This window comes from Ambystoma mexicanum, chromosome 5q (genome assembly GCF_040938575.1).
Source record: "Ambystoma mexicanum isolate Mex_15411 chromosome 5q, UKY_AmexF1_1, whole genome shotgun sequence".
Classification (NCBI taxonomy): domain Eukaryota; kingdom Metazoa; phylum Chordata; class Amphibia; order Caudata; family Ambystomatidae; genus Ambystoma; species Ambystoma mexicanum.
In genome coordinates, this window is record NC_090933.1 from 1,272,941,237 (window position 1) to 1,272,953,849 (window position 12,613).

The following is a 12,613-nucleotide window of genomic DNA, read 5'->3' on the forward strand; positions in this document are numbered from 1 at the left end:
ACCTATGCTCGAACACTTCTAAAGAATTTCTTTCGGCTGCTTATAGAGAATAAACTTGACCCCGTTGAGTCTTTGGACCAGACTATCAGTTACATGTTTAAAAGTTTGCTGAGAGGTCATCGTAGGCTAGAGAAACACAGCATGAAGTGGTCCCCACCAATATATATGAGCTTAGTTTGCTTGGACTGTGATAGCTAGACAAGGGCAATTTACAAAGTGTTACTCAAAAGTAAACAAGAAGGTGATACCTTAAGTAGGCTAACAAAGTAATTTATTTGCAAGAGTTCATGATCTCATGATCACTTCTTTAGGCAAAGATGGAATCAAGGATTCGAAAATCATTACAGGGATCGACATATAGATTTGATGATCAATAGCTAAAGGCACCTCCTGGTTATCAAGATATCACCTGTTAAGCAGGAGTTACCTCTGCGGAACCTGCAACTATTAAAAGCGTGAGGCCCATCTCACTTCCACAGCTGATGCAACTATGACGTCTTGTCTAGTATATAAGATGCATTACTCCTCAAATGTCACCTATATGTGTTTGAATGCTTTTGCATACACATTCCCAAACATACAGTGCCAAGGCCACACAGGTATGTGTTAGGAGGCTTATTCAAAGTCTTTACCTGGGGTAGGACTTTGAGAAGCCAGTATGGGGCAACAAGGTTGTGTCAACCATAGTTACACTTAACCACTCTGTTAAGGAAGCAAGGTTAAGCAGTCAGGCTGAACTAAAGAGGGGAGTGGTACTAAAAGGCAACAGACAGGTAAGTGCAAAACTCCTCTAGTTTAGTGATCAATATCGCTCTTTAAGCAGTAAAAGGTAGGTAACAGCAACACTGTACATAGCTATAACTCATTTGTTGGCCACCCACTATGGGTTGCTCACTACTGTAAAGATGCACACAGATAAAACACACTTAGCCTGTTCACGAGTTAGGCGGTATCCCAGCAGTAATACCGCTGGGATACCACCCATTGCAAATACAGTTACTGCTACTCGGTCCGGCACTATTAGGGCCAGATCACGAGTAGCAGTAAGGCGAGAAATCCCCATTCCCCATTGGGTCCTTTGGAACCAATGGGACTGGGGTGGCGCAATTAGCGCCGGAGCTAATTGCGCCAAGCACAGGTGCTGAATGGGATTTTCACCTCCATTAAAAAGCTGGAGGTAATACAGCCCATTTAGCAGCCAACTCGTGATCGATCCAGCCCTCAAATGCGGCGGTAATATCGTTACTGCCGCATTTAAGGGCTACAGGCCAACTCATGACGAGACCTACCTATTGTAATCACTAGGAGGAAAACGTTGTTAGCACGGTCGATCAGAACAGCATGAATGCCAGTCCTCAGAAGACCAGTCCCTATCTGGAGTTCCAGAAAGTTCTGTTATAATCGAAGGTGAGTAGCACTCAGAGAAGGCACTCAAAATAGGAGTTCAGGGCAAGGAAGCAGCAAGTACATTACCAAAGTAGTAGTCAGAAGGTGACTTAACAGATTTAAGCCAAGTTGTAGGTGCTTGGGAGAGCAGACCCATAAAGAGGTCCAAGTCCTCTTGCACCCATGGGTCCCAGAAATACTGGCCCGGCCAGCACACACCTGGCCCAGCCACAGATAGCCCTAACGTTAGGCAGGAATTTGCGCCCCAAGCAAACCCAATATGGATAGAGGCAGTTCAAGAGATATAATTGATATCGGCCTCTGGAAGTCCCACAAAGTTAGGAACATCCCCAGCCAATCAAGAATCACTGGGAAGACTTGCATCATCATTAGGGTAGTCGTGTAGGGTCAGCGGTTCATGGATTTCAGGGTGTTCAGTGGTAGTTGTCTTCAGGATCCTTTGGTTGCCTCTGACGGAAGTGGGAGCATACTGGGACAGTCCCCCCCAATGTAGAAGATACTCTCATGGATTAATGAATCAATGCCCACCTTGCATTAACCCCGGACTGAATCAGCAGGCCCTTGGTAGCCCAACAAAGGCCATGCCATCTCGAACAGTACTTAAGACATGCAGAGGAGCTATTTTAAGTATATGGTCCTCCTAAATACATTATCGTGGCTAAAATAGGCTGCACACAATGTTGCATGTACAAAAACTATTTAAAAAAATGAAACACCTGCCACCGGCCTGTTCAGTAAAAGCATGGAAAGATGGTTGTGTACAAGGAAAGGGGGACGCAAAGTGTCCCCACAGTACTCTGCAGAAGATGTGTCATGCTGCACAGAAAAAATACACAGTATGAAGAAGGGATAGCCTCCCTTGCACTAGTAGGCACGTGGGTTGCACTAGTAGGCACGTGGGTTACAAAGTGTACCCAAAACGATACAAGAAGCAGCCCCTGAGTTGGGTCCTGGCAGCACTTCACTTAAGGTTAAGGGTGCTACCATAAGGCAAGCATGTTATGTTTGTTATGTTAGGAGAATATGTAGAGCGTGCATACACGGAAGGCATCTTGGTCCTAAGGATTTGAACGGAGAGGCTGGAAGGGAAAAGAATCAGAGAGCTACGCAAGATAGGTCTTGGGCAAACTATGGAACTAATAATGGTCTTCGATAGCCCTGAGCTGGAGGTGAGGGGGCGGGCGTTCCAGAGTTTGGCTGCTGCTATTGAAAAAGAGCAGCCACCACGCCTAGCAAGGCGGAACCGAGGGACTGAAATCAAGCATCCCCCCACGAGCAGAGTGATCGCGCCAGAAGATACGGAGGAAATGTAACCTGCAGAAATTCTGCACCCAGACCATAGAACGCGGTTTATAGTAATAATTTCGAAACCAATAATGTGGAGTCATTTTTTCGAAAAAAAAAAATCTCGAAAAAAAAAATCTCGAATTTTTTTTTAATGCATTTTTTTTCGAAATGGGGGGTTTCCCACCCAACCCCCCTTTTTTGATTTTTTTTTTGTTTTACCCATTTTTTTTATCCCGAACCCCAAAATAAATATATAATTAAAAAAACGGAATTCGACATTTTTTTTTCGACATTTATTTTTAAAAAATTGTCATTCGACATTATTTTTTTTTCGAAAAAATGACCGACCACCATAGAACGCCTGGTCCACTATACACAGGGATGTACATGATATACAGTGAGCGAATGTAGGGAACGAACTGTGGGGGAAATTTGCAAACCATAAGAAGCACCTGGGGTAAGGCACGCACTGCCAGGATTTGAAGCAGCTGTAGACGGCGAATAAGGTACAGTGGTTGGGCAAGAAACAGAGAGTTACAATAGTCGATGCGACTAAGGACAAGGGCAGCGACCACTGGAGCATGAAGATGGGGAGTAAGGAAACAAAGAACCTTCCGAAGGACTTTAAGCTGGTAGTGACCCGCCTGGTAGCTGGAACTAACTTGCGCTGTGGTGGACAGTGAGGCAGAGATTTAAAATCCAAGGTTTGTCACCAATGACACAGGAGTGGGAAGAGGGCCAAGTTTAGGGGGCCAGAAAGAAGAAGTCCAAAGGGCGGAGGAAGGGGAGACAGAAGAAGCAGTGAGGAGGGAGCCAACCAACAATACCTCAGTCTTATCCCGATTCAATTTAAGACAGTTGCTGCTCATCCAGCCGCCGACCACCGCCGAGCCACCACTAAGCGGAGACGCTGTGTCCGGTGAAGATGAATGAAGCCAGAAAATCATTTGCGTATCATCAAAATAGGAGTAGTAGCGGAAGCCGAAGGAATGGACGAGCAGCATGAGGGTCTGTATGTACACAATGAATAACATGGGGCACAAGGATGAGCCCAGGGGGACCCCACAGGAGAGGGTCCGAGAGGAGGAGTAGAAAGAGAGCGAGAGGACCTGACCCCTATCATCCAGGAAGGAGGTGAACCAGGACAGTGCTGGAGAGTCCAGCAGAGGGTAGACAGCTGAGCAGGAGGGAGTCGTCGACTATGTCAAAAACAACAAATAGGGCTAAAAGAATCAGAGCTCCAACTCCTCCCTGATCAACTAATCAATTGAGGTCATCCACCACCAACACCAGAAAACTCTCCATGCCCCGGCTTGGATGGAACCGAACTGAAAGGGTGAAAACATTCCGAACTCTCCAGAAAGTAACTTAGAATAGGAAATATCAGAGACTCAAGCAGCTTCCAGAGCAAAGGGAGAAGAAAAATAGGATGGAAATTAGCATGGACAGCAGGCTCAAGAGAAGTTTTTTTCAAGAGAGGGATGACAAGTTCTTGCTTAAGCACTGTGGGGATAGCACCTGTAGAGCAGGAAAGGTTAACAGCTTGGGCTACCAGATGGGAGATGGATGGCATACATTCCTTGAGGACCGATAAAGGCAGAGAGTTCAGCGGCGAGGCAGACTTTAGGCGGCCAGTGGCTTAGATGATATGATCGGAATTGAATATCGGGAAGGAAAACCAGAAGCAGGAGGGGGCAGCAATTGGGGGACTGTCCAGAAGATGGAGGTGCTTGAACCCTAAAGCAGGATGTTCTTCCTAATTGCATTGATCTTATTAATCAAAAATTCAGAGTCACACTTCATATATTCTGACCGCAGAGTTGACTTTGTCTATAGTGACTGCACTACAGAAAATAATTCCATGGGTTGATTTAGGGCCAGGGTTACCTTATTAGCAAAGAGAAGACATGTAGCCTCTTTAACAGCGAGGTGATATTGCGTAGAGGCAAGCAGAATGTTCCTTTAGCCTTCATCGGTGTAGGCGGAGCGGCACTCACGCGCTGCTTGCCTTTGCTTGAGCTGAAGGGATCGAAGATGCTAACTAAACCAGGGTTCAGAAGACCGGGTGCAGACTTTGCAGGATTTCAGTGGGGCCAGATGATCGGCCACTGAGGTTGCGCTTGCGCTTGCCACACAAGGAGGCAATGATAGCATTCGTGGATACCGAGAGCCAGCAGCGTTTGAAACCAGGGTTGGCTATAGGGGCCCGGCAAGCACATGGGGCGTGGATTAAAAAAGGAACAACTAAGTGCTCAGACCAAGTATTAGGAAAAAGAGCAAAAGTCGTAGTTAGACATATTTCGGAGAAGATAAGATCGAGTATGTTACCCAAAGAATGGGTGGGTTCTGCAGAATGCTGCTTGAGCCCAAACTCCTTTGTTGCATCAAAAAGGCCCTGCTATTCTTCAATTAGGCCAGGCGCCCTCAGCCGGGAATGCAAAGAACACAATATTTCATTAAATAAAAAATTAAATAAAAATAAAAACGAACTAAAATGAATGCAATTAATGTAATACACATGGAAGCTAATGTACTGGCAGAGGTCTCTCAGTACTGGTAACTCCACACAACGTTGACAACGTCTCAGAACAAAAAGGCATACAGCAAGGGAGGGAGGTTGAGAAACTCACTTTTAAAGTTCAAGGAAAATCCTGAGTGTCCATCAACAGTATTGGGGGAAGATTTGCAAAATGAAAACTCTGCTGTTGTCAAGCTAGCAGGGACCTCTATGCCAAGCAGGATATACATGGCTCCCACATCCCAGCAGTTTCCAATTCTGAATTGCAACTTAAGCAGTCCGTTCTGGAGTGCCTCATCCTTGTGTTCCTGATTTGTGATTGGTTCACAGGGAGGCAGGCACGTCAGAGGTTTACCTCACGTGTTTCAGCCTCCGAGGCTTGAATGGCACACTAAGCTGAGTCCGAGCAGGGGAGAGAAGGCGACTGTTAAAAGTTATAATGATTTCCAAGGCCTGAAGACGCGATCATAACATCATAAAATCATGCAGATAAACGATGTTGTGAGCCTAATTAAGGTATCCACTTATTTTCTTGTGTATCAACATATATACGTCCTAAGGTCACCCAGGGGTTGGGCTGCACAATCTAGTGCACAGGGGCACTTTTGGGGAGCTCTGCATTGCCTTAATTAGACTACAAACCTATACCTCCCCAGAGACATCCTAACTTCAGAAGACTATACAGTGACAATACTAAAGAGGAAATGCACAGACTAATCAGAGGCCAGGGTTGAAAAGACCTATACAGTTTGTTCCCAGGTCCAGAAGCATAGGGCCTGATGGTTACATTCTCAAATCTGCTTAAGACATGTTAATTATACCCGGTTGCGCAGGTTGCGTAGGTTGCGTAGGACTTGCAGGAGGCGCTGGTGATGGAGGCTGGGGGAGGGTGGCGCGCACCAGTCTTACGCGACCCCTGTACCTAATTTAGAATGTATGTGCATGCCTTATAAGCAAAATGCCCACTTTTTTATGACATTTATATATGCCACTGGAATAAATGTTACTTAATAAAGCCTCATTTGTAATGTGTGTGTATGTATACCTTTGTGGCAAAAGGGAGCACTTTTTCAGGACTTATGTATTTTTGTGCCACTTGCATAAATGTTACTTAATAAAAAACCAAGCTTGTGGATCTTAAATACATTTTGGAAATCACAGCACTGATGGTTCCAAGGTGAGTTTCTGACTGGCACACATGTGCAAGCCATTAAGTTATCCTGTTGCATTGGACCCAAGCCTCAGGCAATAGATAAATACTTAGCATAACCCCCCCCCCCCCCCTCAGGTCCAAGATTGCCCAGGTGCACAAATGCTTAGAACGAAAACAAAATAATTTGCTATTATAAGGGCAATTGTTCCCTTAGTCAGTGGTAATACAAAATGTCAAGTGCACCCATCCAACATGTCTGCAATGTTGGCCCAGATAGTGGGAGAGGCGAGCAATATAGGCCATATAATAAACATATATGAAAAGTGTGGGGTGAGCCAGTCTGCGCCACACCAACTCTGGCATCTACAAACAGAATTGGGCTTCCCTGCTTCCTCCCCAGCACATGAATGCCCGTATGTGGACGAGCTTGACGCTCCGTTGAACACCATCCAAAGTGACAGGATATTTGGAATCAGTCATTCAAAGGTGGCTTTGGGTCTGGGTTATATAGCAACCTTCCACACCTATGAACATCTGAGGGGCTTCAACCACCATGAACGTGCCTGCGAAATTCTTCATCCCTTTTGCTATGTTACCCAACTCCCCCTTTTCTCTTTCCCTACAGAATTAACCAGGTGCGCGTGTACGTCCAGGCGTACATGGTGGGCTACAAGATTCAGTGCCCCGCGAAGACCGGAGGAAAGTAACCGTTGCTGCCGTGCGTCCTTTGAGGGCCTTCAGCTGCACCTGACGCCTGATCGTCCATGCTTACCACAGAACGGAGAACCTTGGCACGGCGCAAGAGGACTGTGAGTTGGGGGCTGAGCCACACCCCAGAGAGAGACGCAAAGAATCTCCCAGACTCAGCAGTTACTCAGCTTATTACCACGCAACCAGTTTCATGCCACCATCGACCAAGGAACCGATGACTTCGATGGAAGAAGGGGCCAACTCCAAACCCCTGGAGCCTTCTCAACTGATCCACATCGTAAATTGACAGAAATGGCAATGGGTCAACTGCGCCCTCACTGCCACCACACCACAAACATATTATCTTGTATGGCACAGCTGTGAATATGTATTTAGTTGTAGCTAATTGGCATTTATAAAAAATAACTTTTAAACCCACAGCACCAAAGAGCTGTATCATATGGCCTACAGTGGGCAGTAATGTTGAGCAACATTGAGTCCCACTGTGTTATGATGTCACTTACTACAGACTATATAGTTAAAGGTTTGTCACTTTCATCCAGTACTTATCCTTCTGCCCCCTATATATCTGTGGATGCGAAGATTTATGCTCTGAAAGTCTTATGCATCTGTGTTAAACTGCAAGCTGATTGCAGAAGGCGTTTAAACATTAGAGGGTAGCTAGTTCAGTCATAAACCCATCCTTTTCAGTCCTACGTATGAGCGCTGCATGTGGACATTAGCTGCACTTCTGTCCTAATCCTTTAAAAGAGTTTTGACGCCTGTGCTCAAAAGTCAGTGTTGCCGCTCCACCGACTTATTAAGTCTGCTTATTCCCGCTCCTGTCTGATGAGTCCTTTTCGTTACAGCCGCAGAGCGACCTTGTACCACCGCTTCCTCTAGGAGAAGGTCCTGGCCCACCTTCGCTGGACTTCTCATTTTTAACCAGTTTCCTTAATTCCATTCCCATCTGCCTTCAGAAAAACGACAATTTCTGCAATCAAGACTTTTCTCTTGCAGAGACTCCATTCCTCATGCTTGAAATGCTTAGGTTCTTGGGTTCCTCTAGACCATGTGTCCAGCGTGTGACTTTGCAGGCACAGGGAACCCTCCAAAACCCTCTCTAATCATGTATCTTTCTGGGAAGGCGCCTCCTTGGCAATTTCTGTTTCTCGCCTAGCAAATGGCAGAATTAAGTCAGTTTGTTGTCTTAAACACCCTCCACCCACAGTCAGCAGTTCTGCTAACGGGTTTTTTCCCAGACAGTGCTTTCAAACATGCCATGCACCTTTTGTGTATTTCTCACATGCTTTCACCACCACATGCTGTCGCGGTTCCCGGTTTCATGCGTGAGTACTGCTCCACAAGTCGGCCAAGCAGTCAGCGTTCAGGTCTTCACCTCGGAATCGGCTGCGTAGGTGGTTGTCCGCTGGTTTCTCAGCTGAGAGCGGTCTGACGCTGCTGCACGCAGTGGTGCCTCGCCCCTTGGTCCGGACATCTGCCGTCGGTCACCAGTGGAGTAACTTTGCTGAAAATGTTGGGGGGGACATGACATCTGAAGAAAAGGTGCCCCAGTCAAATGAATGGGGACAAAATGGTATGTCGTGAAAGTTGGGGGGGACAAACACCCCTGTCCCCCCTAAAATTACGCCCATGTCGGTCACTCGGGACTACAGCCTGCTCCGTTCACGAGACTTGGTAGAGGGTCTTATAAACACTGTGCCTCTTTTCCGATGTGTATTTTGTGCCCTAGGTTTAGCAGATAGGATGAAGATGTTACTTAGTGGATACGTGAATTTGGAAGCCAATGGCCTTCTCTTGCAGTTGCTTGGGCGGATTCTGGGCACATCACCTTATCTCCCAGTGTTCAATTTGTAAATATGTGTCTTATAAAATAAATGTGCAAACACCAACTGTGTGAAGCTTGCCCTCCAATATTGTCTCAATTGCATGCTCCAAAAACTCTATCCTATAGTTTCTGGTTTCTTTACTCTAGCAAAACACAGGAGTTGACAGCTGGAAGGTTTAGAATCAAACTCTCTGGGTAACCCCCCAGACCATCGTTCTGCACCTGCCAAGCCATTACAAATGGGGAAAAACCATATGCAAATCAGGCTTGGTCCCAGCCCAAAAGGGGCAGTCCAGCCCGAACTGCTAGGTCACATCCTTTCTGCACAAGACCACAAGCATCCCCAGACATGTTTCAGCCTTATTGGGCCTCATCAGTGAGAAGTAGCTTGGGTGGGACCAAGCCTGATTTGCATATGGTCTTTCCCCTTCTGTAATGGCTTGGCAGACGAAGAACAATGGTCTGGAGGGTTGCCCAGAGCAATGCCAGAGGTTAGGATTAATTCCAAACCTTCCAGCCATCACCTCTTTTGTTTTGTGATGGTCACAATTATGCCCAGACATGGGTCTCGTGCCTGCTGGGCCTAGAGACCCAAGCTATTCCTCACTGATGAGGCCCAACAAGGCTTAAACATGTTTGAGGATGCTTGTGGTCTCGTGTAGAAGGGATGTGACCAAGCAGTTTGGGCTGGTCTGCCCCTTTAGGGGTGGGACAAAGCTTCATTGTCTGAATTGAGATAAAATAAAGTATTTGAGCGTTTGGGGGGGAAATAGTTGATAAGAGTTCAAGATGGGTTGGCACTGCGAAGGATGGGTGCTGATTCAATGGGGATGGTATGGGAGAAGAAGTTGAGTGTAGAAGACATAGGAGGAGATTTGGCGGACAGACGGATGGTTGAGGAGGGCTGTGAGATAATCAGAAATTCTAGAGATTTTGGAAGGAATAGAGTGAGAAAAATCATTAGCAGCAATGGAGGAGGAGATCGATATTGGCTTGGTAGGTGTCAGCAAAGATTGGAGGTTAGATGAAAGTTTATGGGGTGATTATAAAGGGGGGAGATTAGGTTTGTGAAGGAGGAGAATTTGGCAGAGTGGAATACAGAGATTAAGACAGCAAGGGAAACATGGCGCATATTTATTTTGAGGTCTGAACTTCAGAGGTGATCCAAGGCTGAGGACGGGTACAAGAAGTTGTGAATGTGCGAGCAGATTAGCGATGGTCAAATGGAGTCATAAGTGCATAGGGGATGTCAATGGAAGAGGCATGAAGAGGTGGAAGAGACAGGAGAGAGGTTCTCACATCATCAAGTTAAGGAGCAAAAGAGTTCTGTCTGAATTTCCTCTTAGATATTGAGAGGGGAGATGGGAGATAGAAGGTGGAGGTGCCGAGAAGTTACAGTGAACAATGGAGTGATCAGATGGAGAGGAGTCAACGGAGTGATCAGATGGAGAGGAGTCAATGGAGTGAGAAGATGGAGAGGAGTCAATGGAGTGATCAGATGGAGAGGAGTCATTGGAGTGATCAGATGGAGAGGAGTCAATGGAGAGGAGTCAACGGAGTGATCAGATGGAGAGGAGTCAATGGAGTGAACAGATGGAGAGGAGTCAACGGAGTGGTCAGATGGAGAGGAGTCAATGGAGTGAGCCGATGGAGAGGAGTCAACAGAGTGATCAGATGGAGAGGAGTCAGTGGAGTGAGCAGATGGAGAGGAGTCAATGGAGTGAGCAGATGGAGAGGAGTCAATGGAGTGATCAGATGGAGAGGAGTCAATGGAGTGAGCAGATGGAGAGGAGTCAATGGAGTGTGAATTACATTGTCAAGAGAGTTCCAGCCAGAGAGGGCAGGCTGGTCGTGGAGGGAGTGGTCAGATATGAGAGAGGTAAGTTCAAGGCAGGTGGCTGCAGAGGGATTGGGAAAGCCAAAAAATACCCAGCATGACAATGGGGATGTCTGTAAAGTGACTCAAGGAGAAAGGCCCGATCAGGAAAGAAGGCGTTGAAAGGACCAGGGGGTTTATAGACAACCAGAAGAATAGTGACTGGAGTAGGGGGGAGGAGTTCAATAGCGGCATATTCAAAAGAGGTGTATGTCAGACGTGGCTAGATGGCTGGCATGTAGGGCCTTATTGATGAGGGACCCCACACCACCGCCTCTCACAACAGGTCAGGGAGAGTGGAAGAAGGAAGAAGAGTCAGTGTGGAGAGCTGGCTTTGTAGCAGAGTCATGAGGGCTGATCCAGGTTTCTGTGATAGCAAGAAGTGAAAGCTGAGGGTGATGAAAGTCGAAGTGATCAGTGACTTAGGAAGACTGGTTGCAGAGGGATTGTGCATTCCAGAAGCCAAGTGAAAGAGTGATAGGAGGTGGGGAACAGGAGCGGGTGCTGTGCAGTGGGCGAGGGGCATAGATGAGGTTGGAGATCCTGGGAGCACAGGAGGGAAGGAGGAAGATGCAGAGGCCAGAGAGGGGTGCAGAAGTTACACCAAGTTGATGCTCTGGGCAATGAGAGAAGGGAAGGAGAAGAGTGAGAAGGAGGAGGAATGGAACAAAATAAAGATGCATGATGGAGGGTAGAAGAAATAGGCAAGTGACGAGAATGAGGAATGGGAGCAGCTCAAGAGAGAGAGAGGGCAGGCGGGTCAGTGGAAAGGGAATGAGTGGATGGTTGGCTGAGGAGAGGCAGCTGTAAGTTCTGAGTTGGGCTAGAATGGGGCTACAGATCACCAAAAGTCAGGTAACAGGCCCAAAACAGCAATGTGTGTTGGTCCTGTAACAGAGGCTCTGCAGTGAATGGATAGCCAATGGGTGAAAGGGCCCCTGCAGGTGGAAGGTAAGTTGCTAACAAAGAATGTGGTATTTACAAGGGGATCTAATCGACCACAATGTTTGCCAGCGCCAAGGCCTTCCTTCTTATCCAGGATGAAGGGTATTATTACTGGAGAGGCCAGTGCACCTGTACCTGGGGCTGTATTTACACACATTCCATCTTTCTTACCCAGGAAGAAGGGTATTGTTACTGGAGAGGCCAGTGCACCTGTACCTGGGGCTGTACTTACACACGGGCCTTCTTTCTTTCCCAGGATGAAGGGTATCGTTACTGGAGAGGCCAGTGCACCTGTACCCGGGTCTGTATTTACACACGGGCCTTCTTTCCTACCCATGACGAAGGGTATCGTTACTGGAGAGGCCGGTGCACCTGTACCCGGGTCTGTATTTACACACGGGCCTTCTTTCCTACCCATGACGAAGGGTATTGTTACTGGAGAGGCCGGTGCACCTGTTCCCGGGTCTGTATTTACACACAGGCCTTCTTTCCTACCCAGGATGAAGGGTATCGTTACTGGAGAGGCCGGCGCACCTGTACCGGGTCTGTATTTGCACACGGGCCTTCTTTCTTACCCAGGACGAAGGGTATCGTTACTGGAGAGGCCGATGCACCTGTACCCGGGTCTGTATTTGCACACGGGCCTTCTTTTTTACCCAGGAAGAAGGGTATTGTTACTGGAGAGGCAGGTGCACCTGTACCAGGGTCTGTATTTGCACACGGGCCTTCTTTCTTACCCAGGACGAAGGGTATTGTTACTGGAGAGGCAGGTGCACCTGTACCAGGGTCTGTATTTACACACGGGCCTTCTTTCTTACCCAGGACGAAGGGTATCGTTACTGGAGAGGCCAGTGCACCTGCACCCGGGTCTGTATTTACACACGGGCC

General features: G+C 47.3%; 1 protein-coding gene across 2 annotated transcripts in view; it reads left to right on the forward strand.

Annotated features, from left to right (window-relative positions):
- The window catches only part of LOC138498021 (latent-transforming growth factor beta-binding protein 4-like), a 743,452-nt gene extending 734,484 nt beyond the window's left edge, over positions 1-8,968 (forward strand). For both annotated transcript variants that reach the window (XM_069621814.1, XM_069621813.1), the window contains one exon: positions 6,991-8,968. In XM_069621814.1, the coding sequence (XP_069477915.1) occupies positions 6,991-7,072 (82 nt within the window). In that variant the 3' untranslated portion in view covers positions 7,073-8,968. The remainder of the gene's footprint in view (positions 1-6,990) is intronic.
- The last annotated feature ends 3,645 nt before the right edge of the window (positions 8,969-12,613 follow it).